At 35.9% G+C, this 13,367-nt stretch overlaps 2 protein-coding genes across 2 annotated transcripts; one reads left to right on the forward strand and one right to left on the reverse strand.

Moving 5' to 3' along the window:
* Window positions 1–1,234: 1,234 nt before the first annotated feature.
* On the reverse strand, window positions 1,235–2,902 carry LOC134257823 (pyrin-like). The gene is made up of 2 exons (XM_062740419.1): window positions 1,758–2,902; window positions 1,235–1,577 (listed from the first exon to the last, which is right to left on the reverse strand). Exons 1-2 carry the CDS (start codon window positions 2,900–2,902, stop codon window positions 1,235–1,237), a joined length of 1,488 nt encoding a protein of 495 aa, XP_062596403.1.
* An 879-nt stretch (window positions 2,903–3,781) lies between these two features.
* On the forward strand, window positions 3,782–11,109 carry LOC134257824 (protein PAT1 homolog 1-like). The gene is made up of 9 exons (XM_062740420.1): window positions 3,782–3,799; window positions 4,071–4,286; window positions 4,514–4,658; window positions 6,299–6,494; window positions 7,986–8,051; window positions 8,154–8,433; window positions 8,701–8,833; window positions 10,437–10,603; window positions 11,041–11,109. Exons 1-9 carry the CDS (start codon window positions 3,782–3,784, stop codon window positions 11,086–11,088), a joined length of 1,269 nt encoding a protein of 422 aa, XP_062596404.1. The 3' UTR covers window positions 11,089–11,109.
* Window positions 11,110–13,367: the final 2,258 nt, after the last annotated feature.

A 13,367-nucleotide genomic window follows, 5' to 3' on the forward strand; every position in this document is an offset into this window, starting at 1 on the left:
ATATAAAAAAATGAAATACTTATGTACAAAAAATCACATTGAGATGACATTTGTGATTTATGAATATATTACAAGAAAAATTTATATATTTCAGAAATGTCAGAATCTGGACAATTTGTTTGGACCAGCTCCACCCCCCGCTCTCCTGGACGCAGAACACTTGGTCAATATTTACTCCAGAGCATCCCTTTCCACATGATACATGCTCAAATAATTAAATGTGCATTTATAGCTCACCTTTGTAAGTCTGGGATAGCTTAGACTATTCCCATATAATTTTTGATTGTCAATGAGTAGTTTTCATGATCTGCAAATACTGAAGTAACTAAAAAACCTATTAAACAGACCGGAAAATGAATCTAGAAATGTACATGTAAATTGCCAAAATATCTATTGAGTTCAAATTTTGGTGTTATAATAGATAACAATCTTTAAGTTGATCTTTGTAATGTAGGATAATGTACTACAGTTGCTTCTTCTTCTTCTTTTCTTTTCTTTTTTTTTTAAAGAAATAATGTATGATTTTCTGTTGTATGCTGTTTCTGTAGGTATCTCCCTCCAGTAGGAATATCTGGGGTTCCCCGGTGAAGGAGAAACATATGCCCCCTGCAGTCAACAATCTTCAGACTCTATTTGAGTTTGCCAAAGCAGGTTCAGGCTCAACGCACTCAAAGGTTAGATTAAATACATATCATAACTATGATGATCTATAGTAGAAAATATTTGTTTTACTTTTCAGTGAGAAACAAAAACAACATTATTTACCTTCAACAAAGTCATCAAAATAATCTTAATTATTCATGGCTTGAATACAGGGATATGATAGATATTATGATTATCTTATACAGTCACTCCTTTGGGATAAAATCTTAAATTGAAACAAACACTTGAATTTATGTGATTTATGATATATGAAATATAGAGGAAAGAAAAATAGAATAGTATATTAGATAACTGCTATATACACATGATACATATACAAAATTTGTATTACGTACACAAGGCCAGACAGGTTTTTGTCCTCTATTTATACACTGCTAATAACAGATATTAACTAGACTGAAATTATATCCTTTTAGAATACACAATTTATTCGACATTTAACTCTTCCTTTTTATAGAAGACGGAATTCTTGAGAGGGATGTTAAACAACATATAATTGCTGCTTGTTATTTTCCTCTGAGGAAAAAAATCTTTCTTGAACATTTCTTGTAAGTTGTATTAAACACTCTCTTTACATGTATTTGATTTTCTTCACTTTACCCTTGGAACACTCAGCCACAAAGTGGTTGTCTCTGTTGTCTACACATAAACCATATGGATGCTGTAGACCACAGTTATCAATGTAACAGAGGAACTGTCCGTCCTGATCTAGGATGTGGATAAAGTTTTTAATGAAGTCTGATGTCAAGATCTGACTCTGGCTGTCTGTTGTGATGCCGTATGGATTAAATAAATATCTCTTGGTAGTAGAGAGTTGACCAGTGTATCTAAATCGGAGTTTTCCTGCCTTATTAACCACCACTACAGCACGGGCTCCATTGTCAGCCACACAGATATCCAGGTTCCTGTTCTCACTGACGTATTTAGCATAGGTAGTTAATGAATACAGAGGTTTACCTTTATCATCAAACTGGATGGATTGTTTCTCTGTGGAGCCAGAGTAACGGACAACTTTTGATTGTTCCCCATCATCACTATCCATGGTAACCAGGAGGTCACAAGAGGAGGTACTACAGACATAGTAAGGTCTTCACCCCTGTAGTCTGATCACTTCCTGTATCTGGTCATTCTTCACTATGTTTACAGTTCTTGTATCAGGGCTAGTATAAACTAGATCTCCACTCCTTGTCACTGCTATGTCACGTGGCATCTTTCCAGACTTGGTTTGGATTGACTTCAGTAGTTTACCCTGGAGGTTGTGGAGTTTCATGATTTTGTTTCCTTCATGTGTCCAGATTTCTTCATCACTGAGACAGGTAACACTGTATAGACCTTTAAACCCAGTGTCTATTGTGGAGATGAGCTCTGATTCATCAAGCAGTGGTTTGACTGGAGGACAGGATACAGCTTCTGGTGTCTTCATTCTGTAGCCGTGTTCTTCTTTTGTAATGGATAATGGTGTTATTGAACAAAACAGTTGAGAATATTTCAGTTGATTATTATTTCCAGTAAACACAGGAAATTTAACGATCAGTTTGGATGGTAGTTTGGTGAATTTTTCTGATTTTATCTCATAAGATAGTGATCTGGTGACTTCTTTGGATTGTAAAATGTCTTCAGTTTCTGATATAGACTGTTTAACATCAGCCACAAGTTTCTTTATATCTTGGAGATGTTTATTTAGGGCATCTCTGTGTTGGTTTCTCTTCTCGTTGATTTCTTCCTTGTTTATTACTATAACTTTGTCCATTTCTCTGTGCCATTCTTCACCATGGTTTGTGACCTCTGATATAAGTTTCTCGTATTTTCCGTCTATTTCAGCCAGCTTGGTTTCTATGTCGGTAACAATTTCTTCAAATGTTGAGTAAACCGTTTCTTTCAGTCTTTTTCTTTCCTTTTCAATGTTTTCTTTCTTGGAGTTAACTAAGTCCTGTAGACTTTTGAAACGGTGTCGCTTATGTTTCTCAGAAATAACACATTTAGGACACACTGGAGTATTGCAATCTTCACAATGCATTTCACAGTTCTCTTCAGAATGGGTTATACACTGAGGGTACACAAGTTTCGATTTTCTTAAATCAAAAGGAACCATATCATGCTTTTTAGAGACATCAAAGACATGCCTTCCAACACATGCCATACAGAGATTCATAGGACATAAGTTACAGTACATTTGTACAACTCTATCTTCACAGAGGTCACATCTAAGGATGTCCTGGGCACAAAGTTTGGGGTCCATTTAATCTATCCTGCTTTCAAATCTAGTTATTTAAAAGAAAAAAAAAATTGATTTGACTTGTATTCTAAGTTTATTTGTTAAAGGAAAAAAAGAAAGAAAAAAAAATACTATGTAAATAAATCTTACCCCGTCAAACTGTGGTGCACTTCTCATTTGAAGGATTAAACCTGTTTATCTTATCAGCTTAATAGATAAAGAGATATCAGTTGTCCAATGTATCATCCTTTATACTTACATGTATTTAATTATTAGATACAGTGTGCACTTTGTCCTTTAGGCAAACATGTGGGTCAATTCTGAATTGATAAAAATGTTCCTATTTTGAGCCCATAAGCTTTGAAACAAAGTTCTAAATATTAAAACAAGATTAAACTCACTAAATGGGGCGGTCCTTCGGATGAGACCGTATAAATCGAGGCCCTGTGTCACAGCAGGTGTGGCATGATAAAGATCCCTCCCTGCTCAAAGGCCGTAAGTGCCGAGCATAGGCCTAAATTTGCAGCCCTTCACCGGCAATGGTGACGTCTCCATACCAGTGAAATATTCTGGAGAGGGACGTTAAATAGTATACAATTAATCAATCACAAACATGATGGAACTGCACAAAGTGGGGTGTGTGTGTAAAATAAACCCAAAGTTCTAAATATTAAAACAAGATTAATCACACTAAATGGGGCGGTCCTTCGGATGAGACCGTATAAATCGAGGCCCTGTGTCACAGCAGGTGTGGCATGATAAAGATCCCTCCCTGCTCAAAGGCCGTAAGTGCCGAGCATAGGCCTAAATTTGCAGCCCTTCACCGGCAATGGTGACGTCTCCATACCAGTGAAATATTCTGGAGAGGGACATTAAATAGTATACAATTAATCAATCACAAACATGATGGAACTGCACAAAGTGGGGTGTGTGTGTAAAATAAACCGTATGAACTGAAAAATACATTGCCTAGTCCAGACCTCTTTGTGTGTTGATTTTTTTCTATTATGTATTTTTATTTTTATGAGGCTTTATTAAAAGATTTCATTATATGGGTTGATTTAATGTGTTTAAAGAGGTATCTACCATGTGACTGGACTAGAGAAGCTATAAATGTATTCTGTATTGTAGAATATTTTTTTTATTAGTATGTTTCCAATTGATGAATATACCATGTATTTTTCCCCCTTAGCGTGCCCCAGTAGTGTCTACCCCAGGAAGATCATTGGAAAAGCTTGAGCAGCAATTACTCCTAGGGTCAAAAGGACACGCATTGACCGCAGAGGATTTGGAGCGACGGCTTCGTGGGGAGGATCAGAAAGTCCCCCCTCCATCTGACCCCAGACTCCAACACCCACCTCCTGGGTTCCTGCCAGGATCACCAGGCCCCAGAAACCAGACCCCTCAGGTTTATAGGGAGAGGAGATAAACTAAACTGATTGGATTAGAACTCATTTAACTGTTAAGGTGCAAAATGATGAAAATATCAGACAAAATTCTTTCAAAAAATTGCTTGAAAAAACTTTTGCTAGAACATTAGCTTTTGATATACAAGTACTGGTATGTTGTACCATAAATAAGTGTGTTTTACTGTATATATATCACGCAATTTATAGACAACATCTTGTTTTACAGCGCATACCACCAGGGTATAGTCCATATCTTCCAATGATGGATGGCAGGCGTTCACCGATGGGACAGGGGCCCTTTCCACCGAGGGTTGGGGACGGTCCTCATGTAGCCACACCTCCAGACCCCATCCCACCTCACCTGCTCAACGGTAGGCGGTCCCCTCTTCAGACTGCCCCTACGACCCCCCAGAATCATAGGTCCACTCCTGTCATGTTGCATAGGCTTTCTCCTTTGTCTGCGTCAGGTTTGCATGGATAGACTATGCCTTGTGGTAATTTATTTAACCTAGTTGTATTTTAATTCAGGAATGGAGAATACTTGTGCTTGAACTACAAATTTACAGATTGCAATATAAATGATTAGTATTGGTCATGTATTTCAGCATCCTCAGGTAGGATTTCCCCACTCTCGGTTATTTTGAAGGGGTCACCCTCACCCCCACCTGACACCCCACAGGTCTCATTGTTGTCTGCCTATGCCCGTGGGGCACTGCAAAGCATTATGGGTAGGAGTTCAAAATGTTTTGGAGAAACTTGAGAGGGATAGTTCTGCATGCTATTTGACATAATATTTTACATTTGAATTGTAAAATGATTCAGCAGTTACCATGTTGTTTACAATTCCATTTTCCCTTAATTTTTGTATGATTATTATGTTTAACCAAAACTTGAAAGGACCTGGACACGGTTTCAGCTGATTATTTTAAAACCAATTTTAATTTTACAATTCATAAACAAAGCAATTCTAATGATCAAATGATCAGCAAACATTTGAACATCTTTTGTTTATTTACAAAGCAGATACAAAACTTAGAATTCATCATAATGTAAACATGACTTGTGCCCTAACTTTGTTTTCACATAGAAAATATCATGTTTATAACAAAACAAGATTCAGCAAATCGCTCATCGTGTTTATAATTAATTTCTATATATAAAAAAAATCTGCTTTGAATGAACGTATTTTAGTGTAAACTAAAAAATGGTATGGACCCTGTTTACATAACAAATGTATGGGGCTTTAAATCTGTCTTGTATCTCAACAACTGAAATTCAAATTTTTGATGATCATTAGAAATATCTCGGTAAATATTTGTAAATGTTTGGAAATAGAAAAATAAATTTTAATTTTTTTTTAGCTGAAACTGTGTCTATGTCCCTTTAAATCTGTTTCTGAAATAACATTCAAATGACAACTCTTGAGAAAAGTGTAATGAAAAATTGATACTACATTCATCCTGAATGAAAACAATTGTTTCAAGGTTTCAAAGTTGTGGCTTTCTCTGGTTTTGAATATAACCATAAATTCCTACTCTTCCAGATTTCATTGGGTTATTCGTCTTTTACTTCGATATCTTCTACTTTGATTTTTTAACTTTGCATGTATATTTATTGACTTTAAAAATAGTTTGCTTGAAAAATGCTAATTTTAATTTATTGAGCTGGATATCTTGCAGAGCATGTTGAAATCCTATTTAATCTCAAACTTAACATGTTGCAACAAGGTTTAGCATGACCCTTACTTTACTGACTTCCAAAGATTTAAAATACAGTTTTGACACCAAAAAGAAAAGAAAGAAAGTGCATTCATGATTTAAAAAAAAAATTTTAATGGTATTCTGAAAATTTTGATCAAAAAAATATATTAAAACGAAGAAAATATTTTTTAAGATAAAATATATTGTGAATCATTTAAGTCAATTCATCTTTTATCAGATATATATAATTAATCTAATTATCTAATAATCCATTCTTAGTATCAACAATCAGTTCATCTTTTGTTATATAGGGAGTCGTATGCCTAGTGCCCCCATTGGTATTCCCCGCCAGCTACTGAGGGGCCCTCCTCCACAGAGTCCATACAGCAGTCCGGGTCCACGCCAAAGTCCACACGGCGGTCACTTTGGTCCCCACCCTGGCAGTCCATACGGCCCGCCCCACACAGGGTCCTACCCTCCCCCTCACAACAGCCCGGGCGGCCCAAGGTAAGCTAAAATTTTTGTATCATTCTTTTAATAACTTTTCTAGGGAACTTGTCTGTTTGAGGATAAGTTTAAGAAATCTATTAATTGTACTTTCTACATCTTTGCTTGTCTAAGTACTATATAAAACAATTATTTAAAGATCATGTTAAATATGCCAATGTAAAAATGCACAGAATATAATCAAAGGAATTAGTTGATGTTACCTATTTAATAAATGAATATTCAAAGGACAAGTGCACTTAAGCAATGTTTAATGGGCCCTTTTTATGTCCATTTTACAATGTACTTTAGAATATATTACCAAATCGTTCTCTTTTGGAAATAGTTAGATATCAGTGGATATTTCTAATTAAAAAGCATGCTAAGCATCACCTAAATCAGCATGGATTTGAAACAATTGAATATTTTTAAATGCATATGGACACCCTAAAAATCCGGAAAAGTCGTCCGAACCTTCTTTTAGTTTCGTTTATGTAAATCAAGGCGAATAGGTATTTAAATCGACAATTGAACAATCTGAAGGTGGATCATAGTCACGCGCGCTTGTGGAATGTAACTTTTTTTGTGCTTAAAAAAATGAAAGAAGTTGTGTAGTTGCCTGTAGCCATAATACTCAAACTAAGAAATTGGTACTCTTGCATTTGAAAAAATATACACAATAAAGGTTTCATTGAATTTGAAATCTAAAAGGTTGCTTTTCATTGTCTTGCATAAATGTTAATATTGTCTGACACTTTTATGAATGGCGCTAAACTCTCTTTACCCTACCGTAATCTTAAATATAAATTCATACAACTATTTCTAAGCGGCGAAACTTTGACTAAATGTTATAAAAAACCTGCCGATGTTTTACAGTGAGCACCTTTGAGGTATGTTTACCTGGGTAGAACTCACGTGACTATAAGTATTTTGAATAATTTATTCCACACGTGGGTTTCACATGGGTCATACAGGTAAATACCTCTCACTTGCTATAGGAAAAACATTGTACTTTTTGTACATTTTTAATATCTTAACTACAAGCCTAATCGTGTACAAATTTCCTAATTTCACACAAGTTTTATAAATGTATTATGCGTCTTTTGTTATTCGCACAAGTATGTACAAAGTTAGGCTCATAGTAAACAAAAGCTTTGAAATGAATGACCGTTTTCGATTTACCATAGAAAATCACTAATGTCGGCTGACCCCTGCTACATTCTATGGTTTTGTTCTTTGTATATTCGTGCATTTCAGCGGTAAAATTTGTTGAATCTTACGGTTTAGAGATCAATTAATGATTCGGGATGAAAAATTTTGCTGAATTTGAATGTTTATTTTTTCACATTTTACCGGGGCCCATAGGTGCACTCGTTCTTTGAAGAAAACAACACAGTCTTATAAATAAACACTGAACATGTAAACAATTAACAATCCTGTGTCAAAATACACAGATTCACAATATATTTAAATGCGTTTACTTATAACTTTATGAATATTGATGGTTTGTAGACCACCACATCCATTGGGTCATTCAGATCCCAGAAGAGGTCGAGGGAGGGGATTCTTCAGAGGACAGTAAGTACAGTGTTAATGTGAAAAAAAGGTTCAATATTTAATTTCTTTTTTTCAAAAAAGATCATTGTGCATTTTGAAATCTTTTAACCGCGGAAACTACAGCAGTACTGACCATAGAGAGGGTTATTCAGAAGGTCATGACCCCGCCAGGTTTGATCAAGGTCATCACCCTGACAACCGTGAACACCGCCGAGATTACCACGACAACCGGCGGGAACACGATCGCCGTAGGTACTACCACTACAATCCGGAGGAAGACAGGAAGAGATCGGTGGATGCTTACGCTGGATTGATGACTCAAAAAGAAAAAGACTGGATTATCAAAATCCAGCTGATCCAACTCCAAACAGAAAATCCATATCTGGATGACTTCTACTACACGGTAAATATCATATTAAATAAATTAAGGTAAAAATTATCTTATACTAATACTAATGAATAAATTACAGTACAAACTGTCTGACAAAACACCTCTGTAATCTGTGTCATTGTGAATTCTGACATTTTGTTTATCATGCCACAAAACTTATGTGTCAATGAAGTTGTGTTTAATATACATGTATTTGGTTTACTCAAAATTTAATGTGATATGATTATCAACCTGTTGTATAATAAAGTGTCTGATGTAATGGCATCCTTTTTGTTGTAGACTTATTCCCTGAAGAAGAAAGCAGAGGAGCGGCTTAAGAGACAACAGAATGGAGTGATGGACGACAAAGATAAGGAAATAAACCTCATCATCCCAGCCATGACCAAACTAGAGACCAAGCCATACAGACCAGGTAACTAGAAACAAAGTCATACAGACCAGGTAACTAGAGACCAAGCCATACAGACCAGGTAACTAGAGACCAAGCCATACAGACCAGGTAACTAGAGACCAAGCCATACAGACCAGGTAACTAGAGACAAAGCCATACAGACCAGGTAACTAGAAACAAAGCCATACAGACCAGGTAACTAGAGACCAAGCCATACAGACCAGGTAACTAGAGACCAAGCCATACAGACCAGGTAACTAGAGACAAAGCCATACAGACCAGGTAACTAGAAACAAAGTCATACAGACCAGGTAACTAGAGACAAAGCCATACAGACTAGGTAACTAGACACAAAGCCATACAGACCAGGTAACTAGAGACCAAGCCATACAGACCAGGTAATAGAGACAAAGCCATACAGACCAGGTAACTAGAGACAAAGCCATACAGACCAGGTAACTAGAGACAAAGTCATACAGACCAGGTAACTAGACACAAAGCCATACAGACCAGGTAACTAGAGACCAAGCCATACAGACCAGGTAACTAGAGACAAAGCCATACAGACCAGGTAACTAGAAACAAAGTCATACAGACCAGGTAACTAGAGACAAAGCCATACAGACCAGGTAACTAGAAACAAAGTCATACAGACCAGGTAACTAGAGACCAAGCCATACAGACCAGGTAATAGAGACAAAGCCATACAGACCAGGTAACTAGAGACCAAGCAATACAGACCAGGTAATTAAACCTTATCATCCCAGCCATGGCCAAACTAGAGACAAAGCCATACAGACCAGGTAATTAAACCTCATTATCCCAGCCATGGCCAAACTAGAGACAAAGCCATACAGACCAGGTAATTAAACCTTATCATCCCAGCCATGGCCAAACTAGAGACCAAGCCATACAGACCAGATAATAGAGACAAAGCCATACAGACCAGGTAATAGAGACCAAGCCATACAGACCAGATAATAGAGACAAAGCCATACAGACCAGGTAGTAGAGACAAAGCCATACAGACCAGGTAATAGAGACAAAGCCGTACAGTCCAGGTACACTGAAACATGGGGCAGACTCTTGATATCATCAGGAGTTTACCTATTTATGTTGAAAGAATTAATGATTCAGAACCTTAGTTGTTTCAAATAAAGCTTTTATTTCCTATTTGATAATTTTTGCATGGGCATGGTGTGCATTTAAGGATTTTTCATGCCTCCGGATCGATAGATCTGGGTGCATATTAATTTTGTCCTGTCTGACTGTTTGTCTATGACACTCCACTTATTAAGTTCTTTCAAATGGCAACAAGTTCAATGATGACTTTGAGACCTTGACTGTGACCTACGTGTTTATGCTAAATATAGTTTGAACCTTTACCATAATTTGTTAACCTTAAGAGATAGAGATTTCATATTTAGTATGCATACTCCACTAATAAAGTTCTATAAAACTTAATCAAGGTGACCTGTAGGCTAAAAACATCTTTTTCTAACTTTGTTGCCAAGGGGTTTAGTGTTTCACAAACACAACTTTTTTTTCATTTTCTTAGCTTGAAGGAGCAAACAGTATTTAAGATGATCGCAAAGTATTTACATGTAGATGTTTACGTTTACAGCTCAGTTTGAGGGGTCGTTGGGTAGACTTACCACCTCCAGTGTTCACAATTCCAGGCAGATCATTGATGTCACAAGTGAAGGCAAACACCACACCGAGTATGGCGAACCAAAAAACGTCTCCAAAGAACTCAGACGAAGTCGACAGTTACTGATGGAAATAGAAAATGTATGTTATGTCCATATGGAGGGGTAGTTATTTGTGTCTGAAAGATAACGATTTAACTCTGAATTTTTATAATGTCAATTTTTTTTCACATGCATTAGAATATAGTGACAATGTTCACTGGAAAAATTAAAAACACATTAGAAAATCAAATCGTTTTCTACAATTGATTACCGTGGAATCATCAGAATTCATGGGGGACAATTTTTGTAGGTTGTACAAATTTTACAGGGTTTACGGGAATCATTTCATGAACAAATGTATTCAAACATATTTCAAAAAGGAAATAGACTTAAAATCCTTGTAAATTAATTCATGGAGAATATTTTGTAGAAGACTAATTATAAATTCAGAGAATATTATACCACCATGAAATTGAATTTCTTATGATTCTTCTGTATCTTTTCTCCCAAACTCAACTTATTCTTTCCTTTTGTCAGGGCTATAATTTACTGTTAGATGTGGACGACATAGAGAAGAAAATTTAAGCTTTACCAGATGAAGCTAGGTAAATTTGATTTATTACCATCAGAGATAAGCTAAAAGATTTGTGAAAATCTTATAAATGCTTTGTTAACTTTGATTTAAGTAAACATACATTGTAGAAAAAGACAGAATCAAAATTTGAAATTGAACCATCAATTTGAATTAAGGATTTTTAAAGTAAAGGAAACTCTTATTCAGCAATGTATGCCAATTTCTTATAATTTTTCACTTCGAGAATTTCAAGTAATTCTTTAATCACAAACAGGGCCTGATGTGTCTACATGATTCTGTTATCCGAGTGATTGACAACTGTGATCTCCAAAACCTCGTCAACTTTGCCACAGAGCTAAAAGAATCGGGGCAAAACCAGTCAAAGACAGCTGCAGTGGCCATTCAAAACAAGGTTTGTACAAAAAAATCGGTCAAAGATAAATCCTATTCTTTATGAGGATCCACAAATGATAGAATGTTACTATGCATTTGTGATGCTTAAAGATATAAATCTAGCATTAAGTGGCAATTTATCATTAGCAGTTGAGAATAACTATTAAATGCAGTGTCAACTATTATTAATGCAGTAATTTATGGCATTAAACATTTCAGTTGCTAAACTCAATGATATTTCTATCAAGTGTTGTTTAATTGATAGTGGTTGATGTACAGAACAATATCTGTTACAGTGACGTACACAGAGGTCATATAAAGTCAGTACACAAAGGTCATATAAAGGCAGTACACAAAGGTCATATAAAGTCAGTACACAAAGGTCATATAAAGTCAGTACACAAAGGTCATATATAGTCAGTACACAAAGGTCATATATAGTCAGTACACAAAGGTCATATATAGTCAGTACACAAAGGTCGTATATAGTCATACACAAAGGTCATATATAGTCAGTACACAAAGGTCATGTATGTCAGTCACAAAGGTCATGCATAGTCAGTACACAAAGGTCATATATAGTCAGTACACAAAGGTCATATATATAGTCCATACACAAAGGTCATATATAGTCAGTACACAAAGGTCAAAATAGTCAGTACACAAAGGTCATGTATAGTCAGTACACAAAGGTCGTATATAGTCCATACACAAAGGTCATATATAGTCAGTACACAAAGGTCATGTATAGTCAGTACACAAAGGTCATGCATAGTCAGTACACAAAGGTCATATATAGTCATACACAAAGGTCATATATATAGTCCATCACAAAGGTCATATATATAGTCCCTACACAAAGGTCATATATTGTCAGTACACAAAGGGCATATATAGTCTGTACACAAAGGTCATATATAGTCAGTACACAAAGGTCATGTATAGTCATACACAAAGGTCATGTATAGTCATACACAGAGGTCAAAATAGTCAGTACACAAAGGTCATGTAAAGTCAGTACACAAAGGTCATGTATAGTCAGTACACAAAGGTCATATATAGTCCGTACACAAAGGTCATATATAGTCCGTACACAAAAGGGCTTATATAGTCAGTACACAAAGGTCATGTATATTCTGTACACAGTAATTTTATAGAAATCTTCATGTACACAAAATAATCTGGCACAACATTCAGTAATGTATTGATAAAAACTCAACGGTGAAATTGTTTATAAATGAGGACTTCGTACTACAGTCTCACCTTAAAATTTATGCCTGTTCAAACAGTTCAGTATGTTAAGTGTCCTGTTGACTAACCAACCTTGTTATATGTTTGTTTTACATTTGGGGGTTCCCTGGTTTGTAGTCTGTTACACAGGGGGGAGGTTCTCCACGCCAACACATCACCTCTGGACATCGACAACCAGCTGGAAAATCTATGGTCAGTCTTCTGTCTAACTGTCTGTCTGTCTTTTTTACAAGGACAGAATCAAACTTGAACTGAACTAGTTGATGTTTTAAACAATTGACAACAGTATCAATATTGGTGCTTAGATTGTAATTCCCCAATTGGGTTAATCACTACTGTTTCTTTTATTGTAGTACTACTAATTTATATTAATATAAGTACATCATTATTATTTATTATTACAGGTGTCAGTTTGTTCATGAGTTTGCCGGGATCCTAGCTGTGGTCCCTACAGAATCTCTGGTACACCCCAAACTGCATCACGCCTCAATCTTAGAACATTTTGACCGCCTTCTCAACAAAAAACTCATAGCGGTCATTGAAGATAAGGTCAAGCTGTTCACTGAACCAGAACGGGCCGCATGATGTCACGGTGTGATGACTTTGTAAATTCACCTGTGATTAATAAAAAGATTAGTGGTAACTA

This window comes from Saccostrea cucullata, unplaced genomic scaffold, assembly GCF_032062105.1.
Source record: "Saccostrea cucullata isolate Sc308-1 unplaced genomic scaffold, CSIRO_AGI_Scuc_v1 ctg16195, whole genome shotgun sequence".
Lineage (NCBI taxonomy): Eukaryota > Metazoa > Mollusca > Bivalvia > Ostreida > Ostreidae > Saccostrea > Saccostrea cuccullata.

Coding starts and splice junctions, on each gene's coding strand:
- LOC134257823 (XM_062740419.1), bottom strand. CDS start 2,902: ATGGACCCCAAACTTTGTGCCCAGGACATCCTTAGATGTGACCTCTGT. Junction 1,578..1,757: donor GAAGTGATCAGACTACAGGG/GTGAAGACCTTA, acceptor TAAATACGTCAG/TGAGAACAGGAACCTGGATA.
- LOC134257824 (XM_062740420.1), top strand. Junction 8,434..8,700: donor TGGATGACTTCTACTACACG/GTAAATATCATA, acceptor TTTTTGTTGTAG/ACTTATTCCCTGAAGAAGAA. Junction 10,604..11,040: donor TACTGATGGAAATAGAAAAT/GTATGTTATGTC, acceptor TCCTTTTGTCAG/GGCTATAATTTACTGTTAGA.